This window comes from Melanerpes formicivorus, unplaced genomic scaffold (genome assembly GCF_026170545.1).
Source record: "Melanerpes formicivorus ecotype bairdi unplaced genomic scaffold, bMelFor1.0.p_v2 SCAF_1, whole genome shotgun sequence".
NCBI classification, from domain to species: Eukaryota; Metazoa; Chordata; class Aves; order Piciformes; family Picidae; genus Melanerpes; species Melanerpes formicivorus.
The window spans coordinates 25932243-25959943 of NW_027142353.1; the positions used below are offsets into that span (position 1 = coordinate 25932243).

The 27701-nt window shown below is 39.0% G+C and overlaps 1 protein-coding gene across 1 annotated transcript in view; it reads right to left on the bottom strand.

Annotated features, from left to right (window-relative positions):
- Positions 1–4507: 4507 nt before the first annotated feature.
- The window catches only part of SLC5A7 (solute carrier family 5 member 7), a 30229-nt gene continuing 7035 nt past the window's right edge, over positions 4508–27701 (bottom strand). The window contains exons 3-9 of the mRNA XM_068137534.1: positions 26988–27101; positions 23758–23913; positions 18402–18550; positions 14268–14411; positions 12024–12177; positions 11056–11273; positions 4508–9035 (exon numbers count right to left, since the gene is read on the bottom strand). Of these exons, the coding sequence (XP_067993635.1) occupies positions 8412–9035; positions 11056–11273; positions 12024–12177; positions 14268–14411; positions 18402–18550; positions 23758–23913; positions 26988–27101 (1559 nt within the window). The 3' untranslated portion in view covers positions 4508–8411. The remainder of the gene's footprint in view (positions 9036–11055; positions 11274–12023; positions 12178–14267; positions 14412–18401; positions 18551–23757; positions 23914–26987; positions 27102–27701) is intronic.

The following is a 27701-nucleotide window of genomic DNA, read 5'->3' on the forward strand; positions in this document are numbered from 1 at the left end:
AGTAGAGAAATGGTTTTTTGACTGATGGAAAATATAAAGTTGCTTTTCAAACCTAAAACTGAGCAACAGTGTTTGCTCCCCAACATTGTACAAAATACATGGAGAGCTGTTGTAGTAGATGCATGAACAATCTGCACTGCACAGATATCATTTATGCAGCAGAGGATTATTAATCAGCATTTCGCAGTCATCATTGCAACATTTCAGGATGACTAGAGTTTGGACTGCATGGGTCAAAATCTTTATTTCCTTGTGTCCTAAGATGTTTTTCTACATTTGCCTCCATGGGGACAGCTGATTCTGCTTGACTGTGTTTCACAGACACCAGGATCTCATGGCTAGAATTCAGAGGTTGTAAATGATGACTTTCCAAACATCTGCATTTATATTTGGAGCAAAGAAGTCTCCTATCAGAACTAGGTTTCATAGTTATTTTTCTTTCCTGTTGCCATAAGTCAGAACCTGTTGTTCTGTGTGGCTTTATACAGATTGAATAATTAATTTTAATAGCCTACTTTCAATGAATAAAAGTTGTCCTCTTTAGGCTGACTGTATTACACATGGCAATTGAAGTTTATCACTTACCTGCAAGTAGTGTATGGTTTTGAGACTATAATTAAAGTGCACATTCAGCACTATCCTGCAGAATGGGTATAAAAGAATATATCTCTTCCAATACTGCTTTCCTGATGGTCAGTAACAAGAATGAAGCAGAAGAACTTGTTTGATCATTATTTTGCTGGAACACAATTTTTTTTTTTTCACAGTCACACAGAACAGTAAAGATTACATAGCTCTCAGATGCACTAGTCCTGAATAATTATATTACTTCTGGTATTCACTTTACTTCTCTGTTGTATTTCTGTCTCTTCATGTTTGTGTGGAGGAAACTGCAGAGGCTAAAAATCTTTTTTATTACTAATTCTTCTTACATGCTAAACAGTAAGGCCTTAACTTCTTGCAGTAACAGTAGATACTGATCATTACTGAAGAAGGAAAACCTTACTGTGGAGGAAGGCAAATTAAGATACTATGGATTTCAAAGGTGCTGGTATTTTTAGACAGAAAAAAAATGAAACCTTAAAATTTGTCAAAAGGATGGCTTGTAGTATTTAGAATAGCATGCAATTCAACGCAGCAGACCCTAACTACTTATTTTGTGATTTTGTGGAATGGCATGATCTTTTATTGATGGCTCTATGACTTTTCTGACTGACTTGGTATGTAGACTATATGCAAGTTCATACCCAGACAATCCGCTAGAATGCTGAGGATAGACTAAATTCCTACGCTTGACCATGGACCAGAACAACACAAGTACCAAAAGAAGGAGAGACAGAGGCAAGACCTAGAGGCTGGTGGGCAGAAGGCATCTTTTCATTCCTTTCACCATAGTCATATTTGTACCCAAACTTATGTGCCAGTTATTGGTGTAACTAATGTAACGAAGACATCTCTGTCATAACAATATCATCAAAGATAACATGTGTCTTACCTAATCATGCTGAAATCACAAGAAGCCAGATAACTTTAACTGCATACCTTCAATGACCCACCAGTTTTGGGAGCATTTTTCCCTTTAAGCTCTTCTGAAAATCATGTTCAGGGCTTTGATGGATGTGAAATGCTGAGTAACACAAAGTGCAGTGCAGCAATCTGGTCACTGTTCTTAATACATAGATAATTATTATAGTCCATTAGTAGATTGGCAGGATATATTCAATTCCTTTTCCTTGCAGTAAAATTCATTACTGGCTTGGCAAAGAAATTGGCCTTGTCCATTTCCAAATAAGTACATGAATTTTAGTGCTTCAGTCATAACCATGGAAAAATACTTGGGAGAGTTAACAAGTGGCTAAGAGGTGATTTACTACTGCCATTTTACATTGAAGGAAACTACTCAAACTAAGTATGCTTAGACTCCTAGGGTGGTGTATATTATGATCATAGCAGCATGGATTGTAGGACTGACACACCCAGGACCTGACTGTTCACAGCACCTGTTTTAGTACTATGCTTCTTTTTTGTCTACAATGTTTCAACTATTTCAGAAACTCAATCAAAAGATATTCTCTGGTATTGTATGTCCATTTATCTTTTAATTAATATATTTTCAGCTTAGATATCTTCCCTCATTACTCTTAGTATATGAAAATAATGACCCTCAGCTTTCAATACAAAGTTGTCAGATCTTTTGTAATGCTGTATTTGTGCACTAAGCACAAAGCTGACATTCCATCCATTCTTTTCTGCATGATGACTGTTTGAAGAAGAAATTTATTGCCCACAGGACTGAAACTATTAATTTTCTGCCAATGCAAGTGTTTGGTTTAGTTTGTTTACCACCCCCCCCCCCCCCCCCTTAATATCTGCAAGATTTCAAATGTTTACATGGTCATGCAGTGTGAAGCAATATTTCTTCCTGTGATAATAAAAATATGCTTGTCTACATTCAAGTTAAATTCTTTAGACCTATATAACCCCTGTAAGAGACTAAATCTTGTCTCTCTTGATGTAACTCAACAAAGACAAAATCACCTTTGCTGCTTGCCCAGACAATAGCTGATGTGTATTGGGCAGATGCCACTGGATAATGACTCTTTGGAATGTGCATAGACAAGATCATCTCTACCCATTAGCTACCCTGGAAAAGGAGGATGGTGCAAAGGATAAAGATTGCTCACCAGACTGCAGCTGCCCTGGAAATAATGGGCAGAGGGTACTGCTATGGATAGTCTCTGGAATATGCATATTCACCACCTGGACACATCCCTAAAAAACTTATATATATAAAAGATCTGAGCAACTACTGGCTCAGAAGAAGGAAAAGACCAGGGCAATGCTGCTTTGAAGCAAATACCAGGAGAGAAAGGACACAGACATCATCACCATGTAGCCTGGAAGAAACAGACCAGGAGGAACCCTCTCTCCATGTCCTAATTTCTGCCTGCTGCAACTCATGGAGCTGAAGAGGATGCTCAGAGAAGGACTTGGACTTGGACATAGTCTTGGACTTTGGGGTCTCTCCCTCCCCTCCTCCAGCAGAAGACAGCACAGCCAACAAGGCAGTACCCTTCCTCCACAGACCCAAACCATCTTGGGGTTGTGGGGGGTGGTGATATAATTCCTTTCCTCTGCTCTCTCCCTCTTCTCTATTTTCTCTCTCTCTCCTTCTGATCCATCCACATTATTCTGTTAATAAATAGCCTCACTGTTGATATTTTGGCCTCATTTGTGCCTCTAATTTCATAAAACAGGAATATTCAAAAGAACTGAGTTTCCCTCTCTGGACTGAGACACCCAGTATATAACCTCAGCAAACGCTCTTCTCAAATCCTTTTCCATCTTGAGGGCTGCTCTATCAACTTTCACCTATTCTGTGTCAAACGTTTTAATATCCAGTTCTAGTTTTACCACCTCATTACCCAGGTTTCATTACACTAGACCACAAACAATTTTGTTGTTTTCTTCTGACTTCAAAATGTTTTCTAAATCAATTAAATATAGCCTATCTGACCAAGTCTGTCATCCACAGAAGTACTGCCTTTGTTTTCCCCTGCTGTCTGCTGCCTTACTCTGTAGCACAGCCTTATTCCTGACTACAGCCTCATTTACATAGTTTTTCACTTGTTATTTACAAACACCAATTGTGGAGATAACATATGTCTCTCCCAGTCAAAACACATTCCTTCTGACCTAGATCTGTGTTATCTGTTATCTGGTTTTGTAATTGTGGTCACAGAAAATCAGTGCTGCAGGCAGTCTAGGTGTAAACCCTCCCCTGATAAAAACATTGTATATTTGGCATGCATCATAATAGTAGCGTTTGCATAGTCCTCATTTGTGACCTTAATTGAGTTCAGTGGACATTAGATCAGATGCTTAAGAGGAGGATAAAAGCACAGATTTAGTTTCCAGTCCGCTAAAAAATTGGTATTGGTTGTATGTCTAATGTGTTGACATTATATCCCACTACAAAGGACTTTTACACTATATGAAAAATTCCAAACCCTTGTTTCAGTCTGCACACACAAAAGGTGGAACCCAGATGCAATCTCTAGGCACATGCATTCCTGCTCCTATAGCACATGGCTCCTTGCCAGGCTCCTTGCCAAGTCTGCAACCTGAACCATAGCCCCTCTTCAGGTCCAATCCTCCCAGTGCAACACCCACAAGCGGAAGTTCCCTGGTAAGAAACATACAGGAGGGAGTCCTACTGGATGCAGACTTTCCTTGAGCTCAGAGACATATGCTATTCTTTGTGGTGGTGAGGACAAGGAAGAGATGACTAAAATGAGAGGCGTCTCCAGCAATGGGGGCTGAGTTTTGGGACAGAGCTGTAGCCACAGTGTGACCCTACTGATCCTCTGGGCAAGGGCCAGCTGCCACTCTGCCGAGGCCACCTCACCTCTGCAGGGCTGTGCCTGTGACACAAAACTTCAAGTCATGCTGAATGATAGTAAAATAAACATCTTTAATAGATGGACAACAAAACAGACCCAAAACCAGACAGTATTTTCCTGAATTTCATGGCCATTATTGAATACAATGCAAATGAAGTCAAAACATATACATTTATATTAGCTTTCTATCTGTTTTGTTAGGTATAGTCTTAATATAACATTTCTGGCACAGACAAAAATATACCTTTTTTTTTTAAATTATTTTTTTTTTTAAACAACAGCCACAAATACAGCCCTGATTAATAGCAGACTTACAATAACTTACTAACTGCACATGATACTTGATCAAATACACCTGAAGGGCAGAAGGAAAAATGAATAACAGGTTTTTTCCTTATGATAATTATATATGAAATCCTAAATTGTTGTACTATAGGAAAATAAAATACTAAATCTTTTACTTTATTTGATCCACTTAATGTGTACATTCATTTCAGGTTCACATAAGTATGTTTTATTTATAATACATATACCATCCTATATGGACAAATATAGATGAAACTGTGAATTTTTTTGACATCTCACCTATGTTATTAACCATGGTTTTTTGAACACATCTCATGCAAAGGAGGTAAAAAACCCTGTCAAATAAGTGTTATTCACAAATGTTGTTAGCATTATGAAAGTGAAATGACTGTGATATGAATATTTCATGTAGAAATTGTAGGCTCAGAAACAATAAACTCAGTGTCTGAAAATCAGCTGCTTGCTTCACTGATCATAGATCCAATTTAGTGCACAGTACTATCTATGAATTGCAGAAGTGGGGAAGAGCATGAAAATAATGGCTACTCGAAGAATCAGGTCCTGTTTACATTTTGCCTGTGGAATTTACTTGGTTGTATTTTATTCCCTTTTTCTTTCTTTTTCCTTTCTTTATTTTTTTTTTTGTCCCCCCCAGCTATCAGTTATGGATATGGCCTTTGGTTATCTAAATAGCTTTGTATAAATTTAAGGGGAGGGTAGCTGAACTAAGGCAATAAAACTTGTAAACAGACATTGCACAAGGCTGTTTAATTTGGCTTTTGGAATTGTCGTCCACTACACAGCCCACCACTACAACCACAGCAGCTGTTGCTGGACTCATGCAAAGACATGCACAGGGGCTCAGTACATGGAAAGCAGAGTTACAGTCACATAATAAACAGTCTTCACACCTACCACTTTTCTTTGCGTGATTAAGCTTCCATGGTGTGCTACTTGTAAAAGTGCAATAACCTCCATAGAGAGGACTGGAAAACTTTGTTGGAACCATTTTCTGCCAGAGATTGCATAGTTCCCTCTAAACAGGAATAGTCTGTGGTATCATAGTGATTTCACAAAATATATTTTATAGGATAAAGAGTATAAAATATTCTGATGATGTGGAAAGCATCTGATTTGAAATTGTTTGATGAATACCTTTTAATTTTTCACACTTAAAGGGATTTTTTTGGTTTTATTTTAATGTCAACAAGGAAATACTAGGGAAGTTTTTTTATTTATTCATCAGAATTTCTTATATGATTTACCTACCCTTTCCTTCTCCATCCCACTACTGGGAATTTTGAAATAAATAGTACAGAATTGCTGTTATATTCAAAGCAACTGACCACTAAGCAGTTTCTCACAGTGAAAATCTCGCAATTCCTATACAAAAGTGAAATAAGAGAAAATTTTCAAGAAGACCTACAAGTGGCTGTAAAATGAGATCCCCTACTTAATTTGGAGCTATGGCATAAGGCATTGGCTATGTAAGCAAGTAAAACTGTGACTCGCTGTTTTCCCATAAGAGATTCAGACTAGTAGATTTGGGCCACAGTGGATAATAATTCAGCAGTGACTCTCCTTTTTTCCCCCATACAATTTATTTCCTTTTCTCTTTTCCATGATTTATGAGGGTACAAATACTGATTGGCTCACATCCACTTTGAGAGATCCTCATCACCCTGAATTTCCTCAGTGGCTTGTTCACTCACTCCACAAGAATTTTTCATGTCTTTGCTATATTGGCTCTTCCAGGTTTTTGGTGCAGATCCTGATTTGAACTCACTCCACCCAGCGCACACTCAGTATTTGTTAGTGCAGTAGTACTACAGTTCACAATGCATATTCAGAACTGAGATGCAGTGGTAGTTTTATATGCAGTATAGGGAGGAAAAAAGTATCAACAACTCTAAAATTAATTTTTCTATGTATAAAATAGATACATGCTGTTAAGACTCCACAAAAGGAGTAAAAACATATCTAAGGATTCAACCTTGTGAAAGTTTATGTCAACACTGAATGCACAAGTTGATGGCTTCTTCCTTTAGCAGCAAAACCTATTCTTACTTCTCCTATCCTCCAGTAAGCTTCTTGTGCTGTGAATGTTAAAGGAGAGATTGCACTGGTGACCAGTAACAGGAGGATATCTGGATTTCAATTGAACATGTCGTCATGCGTAGATATTTAAAAGAATTATTGGAGCATAACTCCTCATTGTACAGAAATCTAGCTATTAGATCTCCCACTGTGAAAGGCACTACCAATGGGGACAGACACAATCATCTCGGACGCGGGCAAATGGAAACAACATTGCATGTTCCCTGCTGGCTCAGGCAAAGGTGGAGGAGGCCTCATCTCTCTGCTTTGCTGCTTCTGGCCAGCATTGCCATCAATGTTTGAAGCTTCATCTGTGCCTGGCCACAGCTGGTGTTCCACAGAGTCACCATGATTGCCCAGGAAGATGGCCAGCGTTTAGTGGAAGACACTGCTGTGCCTTTCACTGCACTGGTGAGTTCAGATTTCCTTTATGTTTTCCTCCAAGCTGCAGCTGCTTTTGGAGGTAGACACTGTGGAAATCTGTCCAGCAAGTCTGTTTTTCCCATGAAAAATCTTTTCTTTTTGAGAAACTGTGATTTTCCATGGAAATCTTTATTTTCCAAAGACATTTCAGCAAGACCAACCCAAAAGACTTTTTTATGTCTTTGAGAATATATTTTTATTCAGTGAAAAGGGTGGATTTTCCCCATGGAAAACCTCCTCATCTGTTTTTTCAAACCCTCTCAATTCTTACTTTTTAATACTTGTTCCATTGCTGCAGTTGCTTGATGACAGACTGCTTTTGCTCTGTGTATGTTTTGAAGAGGTTTCTTGTCTCAACACTTAAAAGTTCAATTTAGTTTATAAAAGCTTTGTCATTTTTCACAAGCTGAGTTTCAACTCCAATTATTGCTTTAATGATTTTGTAATCCTCAATTGGTGAGAGCCACTAACAACAGGAGAAAGATAACACCTATAGTAACATACTTTGTTTAAGGCCATCTTGCACTAGATGTAACATCATTTTAAACTGGTGACTTAATTTTAACTTTTAAAAATTAATATATGATGTATAGCGCTCCTGTAAGGATTTTATTACCATTTGCACATTTTGCTGTCTTATACAAATAGTAAAATACTAGATTTGTATTATTTGAATTTCTTTATGAGTGAAAAAAACACAACTGGACTAAAACCCCAGGGAAGTTATCTGTCTTTGCTCAAGCAACTAACTCTTTAGTAATAAATCACTTATAGCTCTGACTATATATTTTCACTTAATGCCAATAAAATGTTGAGTCATAGTATTTTAGAGTAGACTGCATTATAGCATCTTCATAGGATGTCCTAGCTAAATAAATAACTGTTGCACTTTTTCTGCTACATATAGTCTCAGTTGTAAATATTTTTTAATTACACAGTATATAGTTTGGGTGGAAAGAACAGGATTTGTGTCTTTTGTTAAATACTCTATGATCTAATCCAGCATCTTGGCTAGTAACAGAAAAGCATTCCTCCCATGGGATGCTCCTGCTCCTAGAAACAACTTTAATTGTGCAGTGGCATTTTATTCCCAGTTCATTCTTTTCTTCTGATAAAATGCCTCTTACTATTCTTTGTGGAATCTCCTCCTTTACATTGCTGTGCCTGCAGCTACCAGATTTTTTAATTATCTTCAGTGTTGGACAGCTCTGGACTTGAATCAACGTAATTAAAGGCTTCCTTGTTTGTAAAAGTTGAGCTCAAAGTTAAACTGTGCCGTGGATTCACAGGTGCAAGTTCATTTAATACAATATTGTCACTTTTTACAAGAGTTGCTTTGTCCATGTGTTCTCTACTATACCTGGCGACAACAGCATCAAGGAAGTCCAGCTTTGGTGGCAAAGTTCCACTCTCAAATAAGTATTTGGCTAAGTAGGAGACTATAATGTTAGCAAAGAAGGAGGAAAGCATAGCGAGTGTTTTAAATGGGAATCGCTGGATATAGATATTATTTTCATCAGGATAGCAGCCAGGATAGTAGATCAAGGGCTGAAGGTAGAGGTAGGGCTCTCCTCCAGTTATTCTGAGAACAATTCCAAATAAGTATCCTGCAATGGCACCATAGGTGTTGGTTCCTTTAATAAATAACACACAGAGGAGCTGGGGGAATATGACGATATAAACAAGGTCAGAGCTGAGGTACCACAGGCCGTACACTGATGAAGCTAGTAGGGCCATTGCTGTGGCTGATGCTCCAAACAGGAAAACAGTGATTCTCATGACCCATACAATTTCCCTGTCTGAAGCCTGCAAGAAAAGAGAGCAGTGTTAGGTGGGGCTTTTATGGCAATATACAAATGCCTGCATTTATGCATCTAGACAATATAAAATACTGTGTTGTAAAAGGAAAATGGCATGACATAATAATATTTACAAGTTATTATCTCAGCCCACTGATCCAGCCTGTCCAGGTCCCTCTGTAGGGCCTTCCTACACTCAAGAAGATCAACACTCCCTCCCATCTTAGTGTCATCTGCAAATTTATTAAGAGTTCATTCAATCCCCTCATCCAGGTCATCGATAAAGAGATATTAAAGAAAACTGACCCCAGTACTGAGCCCTGGAGAACATCCCTAATGACTAGCTGCTGACTGGACTTAACTCCATTCACCACTGCCCTTTGAACTTGGTCATCCAGCCAGTTTTTTTACTCAGCAAAGTGTCTACCCATTCAAGCCACAAGCAGTCATCCTCCTCCAGGAGCATGCTGTGAGAGACAGTGTCAAAGGCTTTATTAAAATTCAGGTGAAGACTATCCATAGCCTTTCCCTCATCCTCATGGAAAGTGCCCTGGTGAGCACTTCTGCCAGGTCTATCAGAACCCCTGGGTGCGTGTCATCTGGCTCCATAGACTTGTGTATGTCTAAGTGGTGCAGCAGGTCACTAACCATCTCCTCTTGGGTTATGGGGGCTTCATTCTGCTCACCATCCCTATCTTCCAGCTCAGAGGGCTGGGTATCCAGCAAGCAACTGGGTTACAGTTTCCATTCCTAAAATTGTTAATCTTTGAGCATAAAGTTTGATAATGTGTCAAAGGATAAACCAACAATATAGTGGTTGAAGTATTTTTTTTAAATATAAGCACAATATGGCTTAACCAGAAAAAAACTGTGAGCATCTGAAGTATTTCTTTTACATTTCCCATGAAAAAATCATACTCACTATCCCATTCTGGTGTCAGATTGTTTTCTCATACATCAGTAATTCACAAAGATATCTCACTTTGTTAAGTATTTGAGTAAAACTTATAGTTGCAGCGATATTTAGGAGCTGTGTGAATAACCTACAGTGCCATGAGAACTGTAGTTTATCCATCAAGCTTTGTCACCTCTGTTGTTGGTCATTTATGACTTTCAGTTTATTCAACCTACTGTTAGGAATATCCTGAAGGGACAAACCCCAAAACATGCCCTAACCCAGACAATGAGTTAAGTACCTGTGAATGTGCAAACCTGAACATTTCCTGGGGTCCAGGTAAATGTGTAGCACATACAATTAACCTTGAAACACAGCTGTGAATTGTGTGTGCCCTTGGCCATGTTTGGATACACCCCATCCTATAGGTTCAGCTATCAGGTTTCTCTGTTACCAAAAGGCATTAATTGTCTTGGGATAGTATTTAAACCAACTCAAAAGTAGGCAATTTGCCTTGTTCTCACCCAGACAGCAAGAAGAGTCAAATGCTGCTGGAATAGCAGCTAAAGAGCTTGCCCTAGCAGGCCAACTACACCTGGGCCTTCCACCTGGATCAAGGCAACCAACACTCCTACAGCCTGGTGACAGAGCACAAGAGAGAGGCCCCTTATCACTCTCTGAGCCAAGAGCTGCTTGAATTATAGCTACAGTGTCTGGGAAGGTATTGGACAGAGGAGCAAGACGTGAGTACCTGGCTAATTCCCCCGCCTTGTGGGAAACCGCAGATTGCGGCACCTTTAATTCCAATTGAAATCACTGTATTGGGAATTCTCAGATTTGTGCTTAAGTTGTTTAGCTGTCATCACATATGGAACGTATTGCTCACAACCTGTAAATATACTTTGTAAATAAATTATGGTGGTGTCTGAAGATACCTCTGCCAAAAATATTAAATAGTAAAATAAAATATAGTCAAAATATACATTTTATTACAAGGAACTAATACTATACTTTTGCTAGTCCCAGACAGGAAAGTGAAAGAGGTGTTTCATTAGGAAATTGCAGTTTATGCGTCACCTAAAAGCTTCACCTAAAATTTTCTCTTAAAGTGAAAATAAAAATGTAGTCTCACATTTTGCCGAAAGGAAAGCTGGTAAATGTTCCGAGCAAACATGGAGCTTGCTGATAAAATTGAAGAGTCAGCTGATGACATCACAGCAGCAGACACAGCACCGAGGCCAAAGAATGAGATATAGACTGGGCAAAGGTACTGGAGCACGATTGGTAAAATCATATCAGCTTCCTTTTTAGACATGGGGTCAGGGACACCATACTCAGTCTCATTCCAGGCTGCAATACAGACACCAGTATGTTATCAGTAACATTTACAGTCATCAGCATCTCTTGATTTCACGTGTAGTGAGCTATTCATATTTTCACCTACATTCAGTGACCAAACTGCTGCTAGGGTTGGACCAACAGTATTTTGAAGAGACATTGTCATACTGGTTTCTGTTAGGCAGACTTAATTTCACTTAACATTTCTGCATTGCTCCTAAATGTCATTTTCCTCAATAAAACAAGCTTGAGATCCATATTTGTTTGTGATGGGTTTTAAGCATTCTCTTGGATTACAGAGTCGGAGCTCAAAGACAGGTGTTAAACATTTCTAACAGAACATTCATAACAGTTTAGCTATGCGTTCACTGTAATGGGGATCACTCTTACCAGGACAAAGAACTTGACAAGGATGTTTTTTTTGGTCAAGATAAGAAATTCCTGATGAACTATTACAACATGTACACAGTTACTTTTCAGTTATTACTTTTAGGACCAAATAAAAGTACCAGAATCTAAATCAAACATTACATAGAAATATTATGTTTGTATATACCTAGAACATTCAAAATGAGTTAAACTCAGCCACTGAGGTAGATCAATTTCCCCTGGGAGGAACACTCTATAATATTATTTTTTCATTGTAGTCTCCTGTTGAACAAGTCATGATTGATTATTGATGTCACCTAGCTAGATTATATCTAACACAAGCTTTATAGGGCTTTCACATATTTATTGTACTATTAATTTTTAACAATTTACCTGTAGATGCTCCAATTGCACCAATGAGCACTGCAGGAAGAGCCATCACAAGACAGCCAAAAGCAGCCAGAAATGACAGAACTTGAGCATATGTTGCAGAAGATGAGGAAAGAACTCGCTGGAAATATGCTTGCCATGGGATTCCTCCTAATGTCTGCAAACACAGTGGGCAGCATCCCGTCACTGGGGGCTAATGCAAGGTTGTTGGGTTTTTTTGATCCTACTATGTAGAGAGCATGTAGAAGCATCACCTGAATGTGGAATTACTGATCTTTCATTTATTTGTTGGTTACTAATAGCTGTAATGATCATTCTCACAAGAATTGTTAAACCTTCGTAAATTCACTTAAATCCCATTCTTTTAGAGAATTTATTTCTTAGCATTATTGGCAACAACACTTTGCACTTACATAGTGTCTCTAATCCCTGTGTATTGTGAGCTGCATAAATATTTGATAAAGCCTAACAAAAGGTTATAAAATACTATTATTCTATCTCTTATTTGAAGAACTTGACCTCCAGCAACCTCTCCCTGCCAAAATTATTCTCTGATGCAATTTGAAAGCAAGATTTTATCTTCCTTTCTGAATGCATATGGCTATTAAAACAAAGCAACACATTCTGCAAACATTGAACACAAAAATATCCATCATTTTTCTCCCACTGTCTTAATCAAGTATGATATCACTAGGATTTAAAGACAAAGCAGTAAGAGAAAGTTTTCTTCGTTTTGGGTATACAAGAGTAAAGATCCCGATTAGACTTTAAATTATATCTGCAAAATATGATACAAAAGTGTATTATCAAATGTTGAAAACCCAAGTGCTAACAATTCTGGCCTGAGAGCAGAATTTGAATAGTCTGCACTATGTAAATAAGTGTCTGTAACTAAACAGCATGACAAGAAAATGCAGCAAATTTCTCACTAAACGTGCACAGTCCAGTTTTCCGCACCAAATGAGGCAAGAGTCGTTTGGACCAAATCGTGTGTATACAGGTGTTTCACGTATGCTTCATGCACGCACAGGGACCAAAGGAGTATTTCACAGACAACTCTAATATCGACTTGCTATTTATGACTGTTTTCCATTACAGTCTGAATAATGTTTCTTTAACAAAACTTTCCAAGCAAGTGGAAATTTCTTGAGCTATAATGAAACTAATACAATGAAATTTGTCACAGTTTGGCAACATTAGAGCTTTCCTTTGGACTTCAGCAGAGATGAAACCTTCAGGCTTACCAGCCTGAATACAGCCACTTGAGCTAATATCACGCTTTAGTTCTCTGAAAATCTCTAAAAAAATTTGGTTGCTTAAACTAATATGTTTTAACAGCCCTATTATAAAAAAATTCTGGTTGATAATATTTAAAACCACCATCACCACCACCAAAACCAGGAAAGAATCCCAAAGTAAAACATGATAACAGTTTAGAATTGCTCAGGGATGCTGAGGATGGAAAATATTAGCATATATTACTAGATCTTCTAATGAAAAGTATTTCATAACCACTGATCCCATGTGTAATACATAGGTATTAAATAATGAAAGCTTTCAGTTCATTTTGGCATGTGTGCACATATGAATTCATCCATCCATCTCTGCAAAGCTTTTTTTTTCTCTGTCACCTATACCTAAGACATATTCAATCATTTATATAACATATTTATTGCCTTCTGCAATATATAAATTCCTCTGCCAACAATGACATCACTTAAGTATTAACTGCACACTTTTAATTAATTTTAGCATAAGTCAACTCATTCAGTCTGATGATATTTAAATTGCATTCCTGGCAATGCTGACTTTGACAGCTGTGCTACAATATTCTGTTGATATTTCACTGAAAGCACTTAAATGTGCAGAAATATTGAGTAGAAGTCAAGAGGGTGAAAGTTTCACGTTTGCTGGAAACTCTTAAGTAGACTATTATTTTCAGCTGTCACAGTAACACAGTGTGAGTACTTAAATGCTTCATTCTTTCATTGGAATGGACTGCCTGGGGAGGTGATGGAGTCGCCATCACTGGAGGTGTTCAGGAGGAGACTTGACAGGGTGCTTGGTTGCATGGGTTAGTTGGTTAGGTGGTGTTGGATGATAGGTTGGACGCGATGATCTTGAAGGCCTCTTCCAACCTGGTCTGTTCTATTCTATTCTATTCTATTCTATTCTATTCTATTCTATTCTATTCTATTCTATTCTATTCTATTCTATTCTATTCTATTCATGCAAGCCATCACTTACCAGTAAAAGGAAATTGTCCAGCCATGTGTAAATGTCAAGTGAGTTGATAGATCCAAGCCAAGGTTCTTGGTGCACATGGTGCACAGCCGTCAGCCCAATGTCTGTTACTGCAGGATGGGACATAGCAAAGGGTACGCTGATCCACTGTAACCAAAGACAAACACTTTGTTCAGGTCTAAATAAGGTATTCTAAATCAGCGAGCTCTTAATATTAACATTGATCTGTTTTGCTTCTTCTTTCATACTGCAGGTTGAATGCTAAATTGCTGAGCTGATTTGCAGAAAAGTCAAATTATATGCTGGTGGAACACTTTTAAAATCCAGAGAGCCTGGTAATGGACTGCTTACCTCTCTCCTGGAGAGTACCAGTGTAAGCAAAGACTTAATCCGGGTACATAGCAAAATCAACAGGAAAGATATATTTATACATCTTTATTTTATTTTCCCTAAACTCCACATACATTATTTACACTGTTTCCTAGACCACACTGAAGAGAAACATGTACATATAAATTTGTGTGTAGTAGCATCAGGATTTGCCAGTATACAGACATGAGACATCACAAATGTACCTGAAAGCTTAGGAATTAGTTTTCAATTCAGCACAAAACTATATTGTAACAAGAGAGGGGGGTTGTTGGTGAATCTCCATCTCTCTTGCTAACCTTTCTCCTACACCAGACCACCCCATAGCCTAATGTTACAGCACTTCTAGTGCTGATCTAGTTGAGGATGCCCCTGCTTACTGCAGAGGGGATTGGACTAGATGACCTTCAGAGGTCCCTTCTAACTCAGATCATTCTATGGTTCTACGATTCTCTGCCTCAAGGGTAATTTCAGTTTGGGGTCTTGATTATTTTCAGTCTCCCTGTTTTTTGACCTAGGAAAACAAAACACAACAACCAAAAAAACCCAACCCAACAAACAAACAAACAAACAACACAGTTGAGAAACCACTTCCAGAGACATTTTCTGCCAAATAGTTAATTTCCTTCACAAACTGACTATTTGTGGATTTACTTGCTGATTTACTTTGCTAAGATGTAACTCTAACTTTCTACGACAAGAACCTCAGCAGCTCCTACTGGTATGAAAACTAGGCTCCGTGCTATATGGAGTAGATTATCACATACATGGCATCCTCAAGGATCCAGTGATATCCAAAACCACACAGATTATCACAATCTGACTAATCACATTTAAGTGTATGTGATAACAGGACCAAGGAAGGCAGAAACCAAACATCTTCCTCCACTTTGTTGCACAATTATTACAATAATGGTATTCTGTTCTATTATACATTAAGCTTTGCCAGTTAAAGTACTTGGGCAGAAATGTCCCCTTCTCACTGTTTGCTTGGTCATTTCTGATAAAGATTGCCAAAATGCCTCAACTATCTTCAAGGTAATTTCAGAATAAAATAAACATATTGTCAAAATTAACGGAAGTTAATGCTCTTGTTGTTGAAAAAGTCACGGGGAACAAGGATGTCAAATGGATTTTTTTTTGCTTGTCAATCTCAAACTTCAAACATGCCCAAGCGATGAGCTTCTGAACAGCTGTAGTTTGAATATACTCAGTTGAGATAGAATCATAGAATTGTTAGGGTTGGAAAGGACCTCAAGGATCATCTAGTTCCAACCCCCCTGCCAAGATTTTCAGTACGTTGAATTTGTAAAGATTCATCTGCAGCCTACATGCCACAGACCAGGATTTAATTAGTATTGTATTGCAAATGCATTATGTGCTTTTGTGATCCACTTCAGTGTCTGACAGTAACTTAGCTCTTTGTGTTCTCATGGACTATGTCTACATTAGTAAATAAAACAAGTCAAGACACTTTCTCTGGCCCTGTTGTTCACTGACATGTCATGCTTTACATCCATATATCTAGACTCCTTTACTTTCAAAAAAGACAGATATGAACCTTCCTGGGAATTAAATGGGAAAATAGTAATTGTTGTGGTCCAAAACAGTGGCAGGACTGTGTTAAAAATTAAGCAATACAGATAGTCCTCAACTTACTCAGTACAGACATAGACCATTTTTTTTCCATTGAGCCCTTTCTAACAGGAGTATAAAATTCACTGTTTTGAATCGATGACAAATAAAACCAGGGCCCACAGAACTGAAGCAGTAACATGGACTTTATGCTGGGACTTGAGGCTTAGAGGTAGAAGTAGGAGATAGAAGGATCTGGGAACTAGGAAAAAAAAAAAAAGGACTTCTGCATGGTGGCAAAGAGTTTAGAATGGGAAATTACTAGTCCAGCTGACATATGAGTCAAGTCAGTAAATAGTGGGGATACAGTTCAGGATTTGTGAAAGACTCACCAGGGAAGATAAAGACCACAGGCCAAGAATTGCAGATGTGGGTACAGGAGAATGAGGTGGGAAGGAGAGACACTGCATGGGATTGTAAGAAAACCAAGGTAGTATGTGAAGTGGCTGGGGTAGAGATTTTGGAAGCTTAATGAAGAAACTGTGTCTGAAACGAGGAACAAGGGTGGGGAATAGAATCTCTTCTTCAGTAAGGAGCAGGAGAGGAATATACATTACAGGAATGAGCACTAAAGCTCTGTGCCTGTGGGTACACAAACTTCTCCAGGGCCTGGAGGAGAAGCTGGGATACATCAGCCTGTGGCATCTTCTGCTGTGACATCTGCATCTCATCTGAAACTGTCTCACCTAGACCATGACCATTTAGATGCTATCTGAGCTTCTAGTCCCACTAATGACTCTTGAGGTTATGAATATTGTTGCTTATAAATTACATTATTGCTGTCTATTTCAAATGGAAAATTACATGAAGAGCCAAACCTGAATTAAAGAACCTGAATTGAAATAACACTATTGAAGCAATGGATCTGAGCACTTAGAAGACTGCTATCTCCCCTGCTGCCTTTGCTTCTCTCTCCCTATCAGGTTCATGCTACCTTTAATACAAGATCACGTGTTATTCCCATTGGATCAGGGTACTCAGCAGTGCGTGAATGCATTCTCACTGAAAAAGAATTTCTTTGTTTTGATTTATCTACAGTTCAGGGAATTTCTATAATGCACACCACCTGTAGAAACTTAATGGTTCACAAATAATAGCATGCATGTTAGGGAAGGAGACAGATTTCCTTTTTCAGAGTATTTAATACTATTCCCACAAAGAGGGGAATGCTTAGCACTTCTGAAAACAGTCATAGGCCTCACAGTAGGATGCCACAAAGTGAGGACACACAGAGGGTTGGTTAGTAACCACCTGTATGAGCACTGGCTCAAGCAATTTCCTTACAGCTGCACAAGAACTCTGGTGAAAGCAGAGAAACAACATTGGATCCCCAAGGTGCCATTCAGTTCCTTCACCTTGAGCCACCCCATTTACTTTAGCTTCTCTTAGTCCTCTGCACATCTGTGACCATCTATTACTGCCACCAGCAAACAAAGACAGCATCTTCTTTGGTTTCACCCCTGTGATATGAACCCTGTTGCCTGGATGTTCTTCAGAGTAAGGCTTAAAACCAGCTGTAAATAGAAGGCTACCCACTAGCATATTATTGATTGCTGATAAGGGGATATTCATACCACTGTATGCAAACAGCAAGGTTGTCTGGTGAGACTTGTTGTACTATGGTCTCCAAGGATGGTGCAGGGAAAATGAGGGAGAAGCCAAGAAAGTTTAGGATGTAAAGCAGAGGGTTAACTAAGCTGCAAAAATAGGAAAGAGAAGCAAATGTGTCTCAGCTCTGCAGGCCCAGTGGTAATGTTTCTGGGCTACTTTACCAACTGCTTCATATGTCTTACATCTCCCTTCAGTACCTGTGCCACAATCCTGCAGGCAGACAGGAAAGGAGTTAGCTTGAGTACTATTCTGAATTGTAAACTCAGCAAGAAAACTGCAAGTGTTTGCTCTATCAGACAGATTGGAAAAATGCCAGTCAGACCTCTTGGTCAGCATGTATGGGCTGCATGTTGATGTAAATGCAGATTCTTTGAAGTTGGGGCTGTGTGAGTGGAGATATTCCTTCTCCATGCTTTCATTGAAGACAGTTTCAAAACTGAAGATGGGCAATAGGTCTCAGCAACCATCATACTGATCTGAGCAAAATCCTGAACAAAAAAAGAGAAAAAAGTGCAAACTTACCAGTCCCAGGAAGATGCAGAAGAGCTGAACGACATCGGTGTAGGCCACAGAATAAACCCCACCCACGAGTGTGTACATAGTTGCAATCAGGGCAGAAAGTATGACCGAAATATTGACATTAATGTCAACAATCACACTTATAGTGGCACCTACAAGGAAAAACAAAGCACTGTGTGTTAGTGTGTGTGTGTTAGTACCAGTATGTGTCCCGGTTTGAGGCCAGGCAGATCCTCTCTTGCCCCTAAAAGGGGCAAAAGAATGACACTCACACCAATGGATTGCAGAAGTGGTGGAAAGTTTAAACGGAAAAGCAATTAGTGTTGTACAGAAGCTACAAAGCATAGTGACAAAAGAGTCGCAAAGCATACAGTCCCCTGTAGAACACCCAAAGGCTTCCCAACACTTCCTTTCTCCCACCTGAGAGTAATCCCAAACCCCCCAGGGCTCTTTCTTCCCCTACCCTGCTGCCCCTGCTAGGCTAGTCTCAGCTGGCCAGGTCTGGGACCGCACCTCCCCCTTCTCCTCCTGGCATTAGGCCTGGCCAGGCCTAAGAGGTCTTGACATAACTCCCCACAGTTACCCGATAGGGAGCATCTCTCTCATGAGGGCAGGGAGTGAAGAAAGAGGGAGAGAAAGACTTTGCAGATAGATTTATAGGGCACAGGATATTATGGGTATGAAATATGCTATTTCCTGCATCCACCTACCAGGCTGGACCCTCTGGACACCAGAGGTGTAACTTACATGGCAGTAACAGGAGGCAGCCAGCCTAGACTGCCACAGTATGTCTGACGAGAAGGCTCACCTTCATTAAATTGCATGTACAGTGGCCGGTCTGACACTTAGAAACAGCACAAAGATATTCTCCCCTGTACCTTCTGCACACCCTTTCTGCATCTTTGAACAGAGGGAAGGCTCCCAACAGCCTTTTCTTATGTGGCTCAAGCTCTGGTAGGACTACATTCTCTTGTTCTGTCTGGAGACCGCTGAAGTCTCCCTGGGTAAATTGCAGCTGCATGGGAACGAGTGTATCATTGCAGTAAAAGACTGTGCCTAGAGGTCTGCTGCAACATACATCCTGTTGTATTTCACTCACACTCTGAGTTAGTACCTTTTGACCAAGGAAGGAATGGTAAAGGAGGCATTAGCTATAGGGACAATTGTCCACTGACCTTTCTAAAAGTGCCCTTGAATTGTTTACATGGGACAAAACCAGGTTTCTTTGCAAACTGAATAATCCATCCTCCATTGCTGACCTAGAAACCAAGAACCTTTCCAAGCACCATAAGGCAGATTTCATTCATAAAAAACAAACTACAATGTTGAGCTGACCAGACAATTTGCACAAAACAGCTTATAGAATCAAAGAGTGGCTGGCACTGAAAGACCACTCTAGAGATTGTCTAGCCCAAGTCCCAAGAAGCATCAGCTGTAGCAGGTTGCTCAGGATGATGTTCAGTTGTGTCTTGGATATATGTAAACATGGAGAGCATGACTTGTCTAAGCAACTTGTGCCAGTGTGTGACCTCTCCCACAGTAAAATAAATATTTTTCTTTTTTTCAGTTTAAATGGAATTTCCTGTAGCTCTGCTTGTGCCAATTAACTTTTGCTCAGTCACTGGACAGCACAGAGATGTGCCTGGCTCTGTCTTGTTTTACTCTCCACCACTGCCAAATCAGGTATTTCTGCATAAGGATAAAAATCCTCTGAGCCTTCTCCTCTCCAGGCTGAGCAGTCTCAGCTGTCCAAGCCTTTCCATATATGCCAGATATCCCACTCTCTTAATGGCTGGATTATTTATATTAATGTCAATGATCTTGCTTAAATGACTTTTCACTGTGCTTCTCTGTTATGTTCATGTTTTTTGTACTGGGGAGCACTGGATCCAGTACTTCAAATGTGTCTCATCAGTGCTGAGTAGTGGGGAAGGATCACCTTCCTCAATCTGCTGGCAAAGGTCCTTCTAATACAGCCCAGAATGCCATTGGCTTCTTTGCTACAAGGGTACATTGCTAAATCATGGTCAACTTCATAGCTAAGACTCCCAGGTTCTTTTCTGCAAACCTGCTTTGAAGCTCATCAGCCCCAAGCCTGCCCTGGGACATCAGGTGTAAACCTCTCCCTAGGTGGAGGACTTAGTGTTTCTCTTTGCTGAACTTCGTGAAGTTCCTGTTGGCCCATTTCTACAGTTTGTCAAGATCTTTCTGAATGGCAATATGACCATTGGTTGGTCCATCAACAATTCCTCGCAGGCTTTATTATCTGCAGGCTACATGAAAGTGCATTTGGTTCCATCAGCCACGTCATTAACGAAGTTGTTACACAATGTAGGATTCGGTATTGACCCCAGGGTACACAACTGGTGACTGGCCACCTGGTGGCTTCCACGTTGCTGGTCACAGCCCTCTGAGTCCAGTGTTTCAGACAGCTTTCAATCTTTTTCACTGTCCATTTATCTAGTCTACACTTCATCTGTTTGACAACAAGGATATTATAGGAGATGGTGTAGAAAGCCCTTTCTGAAACCCATATGTGCTGCTCTCCATTTGTGAAACAAGACAGTCAGTTGATTAAGGATGATATCAGGTTGGTCAGGAAGGATTTCCTCTCCATAAATACATGCTGACTCCTCCTAATTCCCTTCTTGACCTTAATTTATATGGAAATAGTTTCCAGGAGTATTTGCTCCATCAACTTCCCAGGGATTGAGGTGACGCTGACCAACCTCTAGTTCCTCTGGTATGGGTGTGACATTTGTTTTAACTGAGTCTTCAGGAACATCCCTGATCACCATAGTCTTCAGAAGATTACTGACAGTGTCCTTGCAGTGTATCAGCCATCTCACACAGCACTCATAGGGTGCATCTGTGAGGTCTCATGAAATTGTGTCTGTCCAATATATTTAAATGTTTCCTAACTCAATTTTCCTCCAGCAAGCCTTACTCACCCTGTAATTTCCTAGGGTTCTCAGAGTCTTAGGATTCCTGAAGGCTGGTTTTACCAGTAAAGAATGAAGCAGAGAAGGTACTGAGTGCTTCAGCCTTTTCCTTTCCTTTGACACAGGCTTCCTGGTCCCATTCAACAGCAGTCCACATTCTTGCTGGTTTATGTATTCACAGAAGCCTTTCTTGCTGCCCTTCATTGCTACATTCAAATCTGAAAAGACTTGGGCTTTTTTCAATACCATCTCTACATGCTTGGACATTTCCTCTGTATTCCTTCCAGGTTAGCTGTCCCTGCTTCCAACTCTTTTTGCCTCTTCCACCTTTTTTGTGCCTGAATCTAGGCAGGAGCTCTTTTTTCATTCGTATAGGTCTCCTGCCATCTTTGCTTGTTACCCTGGTTGTCAGGGTGGACTGTTCTTGAGGTTGGAGGAGGTGATCCTTGAATATCAACCAGCTCTTCTGGACTTCTCTCCACTTCAGAGCTGTCTTCCATGGAGTTCCTCCAAGGAGATCACTGTAGAGGCCAAACTGTACTCTCCAAAGTCTATTGTTGCAGTCCTGATTTTTTCCCTTGTTCCATCCTCCCAGGACCCTCAACTCCACCATCTCATGAACACTGCACATCAACCAAGTCTGCCTCTGAACTTCACATTCCTAACTAGGTCTTCCTTCTTTGTAAGTAACAGGTTCAACAAACCACCTTCCTTCATCAGATCCCTGATAATTTTTTTCAGGAAGTTGTTGCCAGTGCACTCAAGAAACCTCCTAAATTGCTTATGCCCTCCTACATTGTTCTTCCAGCAGCTGTCAAGATGGGTAAACATTTCCCTTAGATGTAGTAGCTATTTCAAATGACTGCAGTGTTTTAAAACCATGCTGTTGGTGCTTTTTATTTGTTTGGGTTTTTTTTTTTTTGTTGGAGTTTTTGTTTATTTCTTGTTATGTGTTGTTTTGTTTTTAAATCTTCTTCTAATTAGGATAATTTAAATGAACATGTTGCCATAACTTTTAGACCTTGAAGGTATTTTAAGTGGACATTCTTGACCACGTAGCTGGTGAAGTTCCAGCAGTGGATTGCAACATGATGCTGCTGGGAGCTGCTGGGTGGCTGTTGTACAGTGAGACTTCAAAGTTCATGTGCTTAAGGATTATAACCTCAGACCTCTTTCACAAGATGGAAGCCCTGTCTTTTCCATCTGTAACCCTTCCAAGCAAGAAATAATGAGGAAGATCAAGGAGTACTGGGATTAAGTAATTATCAGTGAGGACAGGTGTGCAAATTAGGAGGTAAAACATAAGCAGATTATGAACAACGTAGCTATAATAACCCCCTCAATGATCTTCATAGTCATTGATAGTCTTTAACTGTAAGCTGCTAATACAAACATACTAGAAAGGTACTCACACCACTTGCTTTGAAATATCACAGATTAACTTGTCCTCAATCAAAAAGAAAGTATACTCCAAATACTCTGAGTTGTCTTCAAGTTATTCAACTCCTGTCACCTCAGCATGCAATTTGTTCTTAGTCCTTTAAGGGTTTTGTGATGAAATGTGGTAAACAAGCTCCCCATTGCTTTGCAGTTCATCAGAGCACAGTTGGAAAGTACCTTCAAAGTTTATTTTCTGTTTTAAATAGCTTGTGCTAGAAAGCAGTACCACATGCATATGCACTCTGAGTATGATTAGCGGGTAAAAGTCAACTACTGGTGCTTCAATACAAGGGCTTTCTCATTTCTTGAAGGGATTGCTAAATTCAGGCCTGAAATATAATTAAAAGCCCTGGAAACTGATTTGTTTTTCAGGACTGGATGAATAGTTGGGTGATTTTCTATTGAGTCATAGTTCCACTAATTCTCTGAGTCCTTTCTTGAATTCAAAGTATTTTCTGCATTTTGTCAATTAGAAAGCCATTTAGAACTGAAAAATATTTCAATTTATTGATCAGTATCTGTTTTACTTCTATTATTTGTTCTATGAGTTCTGTCTATGTCGGTCTCCTATATGCAAAGGATTATTTTGTTTAGATTTATTGGCAATATTCCTTATCTTTTAATTTTGTCTAGCTTCTGTAATCTCAGTGGTGCAAAAGAGCAGCCTTGATGTAAAAAAGACCTAATCACACCTGTCACCCTCACAATTAAAGGAAATTTGCTGCTAAATATTTTCATATTCTTTGAAAAGGGACAGCTTAAAGTTACCTGAAACTGAATACATACTTTGCATGTCTTTCCATTACCAAGGTATCATTACCACATTTAATTACTAGCTAGCATGGATCTGAGAACTGTCACACTTTGAATCATTTGGATTGGGTAGTTAGCATTTGAAGCCAGAATTCTAATACATTTATGATTTTCTTAATCCTTTCCCCTGTGATACTTTAATATTCACACAGTTTATTCCTTACCTAAGGCAGAGAAGATGGCGGCAGCCCAAAACATTTCTCCCATTAAAGCTGGAATAAACAGTAGCCCTCCCATTCTTTTTCCATAAAGCTGCTGAAAAGGGTCTAGCATTGTCACATAGCCTTTGGATCGCATGGGTTTTGCAAAAAAAAGGCCACCTACAAAGAAAAATAGCATAAGACACCAGGTTCCATGGAGAAATGCATTGCCATGAAGGGGTAAAACACTTATTTTTATTTAAGGGTACAAAAATACCAGTATTACTGCTTGATTGGTTTTTTAAAAGGAGTAAGTACAGTTAAAATATCCCCTAAGAATTCTTACCTTGCATCTGCCTACAGAATTACATACACGCATCCACACCACTAATGTCTACAATCTGATAATGAATAATAAATTTGTCTTATTTTGTCTGGTTCAATTTATTTAACCTGCCTTTATGGGTGCTATCAGTTTTCTCTAATTTTGGATCAGCCTAAGGGAACAGCTTTACTGCCTAATCCTGTTCATTGTTAGAGCAGAATCCAGCATGAATTTTCACATGGTCCTACTCAAAGAGAAAACTCTCCAGGATTCTTGGGCCAGACACATAGTTTAGTGCACACACAGCAAATCCAATTTTTTCACAACAATTCAGATTTATTGTGTGTGCTTAAATCAGCCTTACTACACCTGCAGGGTAGGTCAGTTGCCTTCTGGGCTCTGCAGGTGTCAGGCTCTCTGAACATTTGTCATACATTTATCTCACTTGTGCATATTTGGGAATTTTGATGCATGGCAATTCTGCTCTGTCTGCCTGGCATGTAGCCTAGATATGTACATAAATGTGCAAAGGCCTCACCTTTCTAATGTACAATCCTCAAGTTCTTTCTCGCTAGGGAAAAAAGAGGACATATCTCAGGAAGGATGAAAGAGCCCTTGATTAGAAACCTGTGTATTTGAGATCTGCACATGACTAGATAAACTAAGCAGATGTCTACTCCATTAAAACTGCTGAAATGTAATATCTGAGTTACCATAAAACCTAAAAACTTGGAAAACCAGTCAGTTCCAAATAATTTCTACTGTGCAGTATTTGGCAACCTTTAGTTAAGTATTTCATCACAACAAATGTAATATCTTCATTGTATTGTAGAGAGGATTTTTCAAATTTTTATTTATTGCCTTAGATCAGTCATATTTCTTAATTTCAGTAAGTTCCCTAAACAGAAAGTACTGGTTAAACAATCACAGTTTATTTATATTGCTTATGTTAATGCTGTCTTTAGGCAGGTTGTCTGAATGCAGAAACACCAGCATTTTTATACTGTTCTTGGATTGGTCATGAATCCTGTTCCTATTCTACTTGTTATGTCATCATTACAGAAGACAGCTAAAAGGAGGAGAAAAGAGTCACTGGTATTATAATCTGTTAGGAGGATAAAGCCCCTGTCAAAGGAAATCAGAGATAGTCTAACTGCTAAATTACTTGGAAAATTAGGAAAAGTGGTGTGCAGTACATTATATCAATCTTAAATCCTCCTTGTTAGAAGCAGTAATATTTCTTCCAGAATTATATTTATAATTTTGAGAGATTTGTTTGTTTGTTTTGTTGTGGTTTTGGTTTTGGTTGTGGGGTTGGGTGTTTTTTCATAAGAAGAATAAACAACTCCTTCTCCCAGACCTGCAGGTACAGATGATGTCACAGAAGTGCTTTCCTCTCTGTGCTCTGTGGAGATATATATATGATCACAATACAGACTTCTTCTCTCTGCAGTGGCCATTAGAATTTCCAGGGAAAAATAAAAAGAAGAAGAAAAAAACTCTGATATCTTTAAAAAGAGCTAAACATGATGGCAGAGTCTCTGCCTTTTCTGGACTATTATTAATTTGTGTCAATTCTAGAAATGCTAAGAGTCAGGAAGACACTGGCACATCATAGGGTCCTAAAATCAATGGATGTTGACCCTTATGACCTCAAAATGACATCAGCTGATCTCCAGGCAACTGGAGACTGCTGATCTACTGTTATTTTTTCCTTACAGGAAACAGAGCTGATCTCAGAGATGGGAACTACTACTGGAGATAGAGCTGGTTGGCACATGACAGACAGGAATATCTATGATGGGAAAAGTTTCTGCTAGGAAGAAAGGAGAACCAGGACAGATCACAGGAAAGCAGTTCTGAGGATTAAAAACAGTACAGGAGGGCAGTTAAATTGTACAGGAAGAAATGAAAGGTGTGAAAAGACTAAATGTAACCAAAGAAAAGAAAGAGACAGACTAGGTGGAAGGTCCATGAGAAAAACACTCAAAACAGATCAAGAGGTCAAGTATTACTAAATTACTAATACACCAGTCACATTAATGAAGTATCAAGACCACAGGACCTTTTTTTGTAACAAGAATATTTTTAAACAGTTCCATCAGCAGTCACCTTAAGAACATGATCTGTTCACAAATTGTAGGGATGTAGTTGACAAATTTGTGGTGTATCATCATGGCTTACAAGACAATACTCTTGTGCGCTGCTTCATGTGGTTGAGACATGGTGAGAAATTTTTTATTGCTGATATTTTAAAGAAAAGTAAGGATGCTGTGAGGCTATGTTTCAGGAAGTGAAGGCCACAGCATTAAAATTTATGATGCTCCCTCTATTATACTCTCGCACTCTGCATATAGTAGCATTGGTTATTTGTATTTTGACATGTGATTTGGATTTTTCTATTGCATTTAAGAGGATGTTTGGCCCATTTTTAAGACTGATTCTGCCACAGACTTCCTACACAAAATTAGGCAAGTTACCTAGATGCTTAGTGAAGACCTGTAAAGGTATATAAGTTCTTCAATAACCTGAAAGGATATTTGCCACTCTTGATTTCCAATACCTAGAGATGCCCTGATACTATCATACTGCAAATCATGCAAGTCATATAGGCATTTAAAGAAAACCTGAATATATAAAACATAGCATCGATAGTTTTTAAAAATCTAACACAAATCCATTCTTATTGTGACTTCTGTAAACCATTGTGGTTGTAATAATCAAATATGTCTTGCCAAGGCAATCTCATGGTATCAAACTATTTATAGTGATTTTCTGGTTTTCTTTCAAATAGCCAAACCTATCAGCAGAAGGGATCCAGTTTACCTGAGTATCCTTTTATCAGACTCCATTTATTTAATTTCAAATGATAGACTTGTCATCAGAACTGTTTAAAATGACAGACTATTAGCTTCAGTTTTTTGCTTACCTAAAATCAGACTAAGGGAATATCCAATAGGTGCCTGAGCCCAAGCCAGACCATAGCCTGGGACATACACAGCTTCTGCTGTCCCGTTGATGTAACCTCCTCCAACCCATGTGGCTGAAAAAGAAGAGATGGAAAAGTTTTTAATGTGCACAAAGAAAGAAAACCTCCTGTGTTGCAAAATGAATTTGTCATCACTTGTAATATTGCGATTTTAAATTACATTTAGTGTACAAATACCAGCCTTGGTGTCCCTCTATAAAAGATAATAAAAAAACTTACAACCTACACATGCTAGAAAATCAGATGGACCAGGACAATCATTAAGGTGTCTAAGTCTCTATAGTCAGTGAAGATGCAAGGGCCAAGTCTCCCACTACTTGTTTACAAGTGAATGAAGCACATAAACTCATTAACTTTTACTTTTTCATTATGTTAGTCCAAACGAGGGAGAGATGTAGTGTGTGTGGGTGGGTGGTCTGAAGAAGAGCAATAAACCTACACTGATAAAGTCACCCCATTGGGAAAGCTCAAAGCATTTAAATTAAACAAGAATTTAATGCATTCCTCATTTACTGGGGTACTCATGTTAAAAAAAAGTCCTTAAAATCCAGACAAATTTTAAATTGTGGCTATATAAAATACCTTTAGTAAACACTGACTTCACTAAATAATTTATTTCCATATTCATTTGTGGTGGGTTTGTGTTTCTATTTA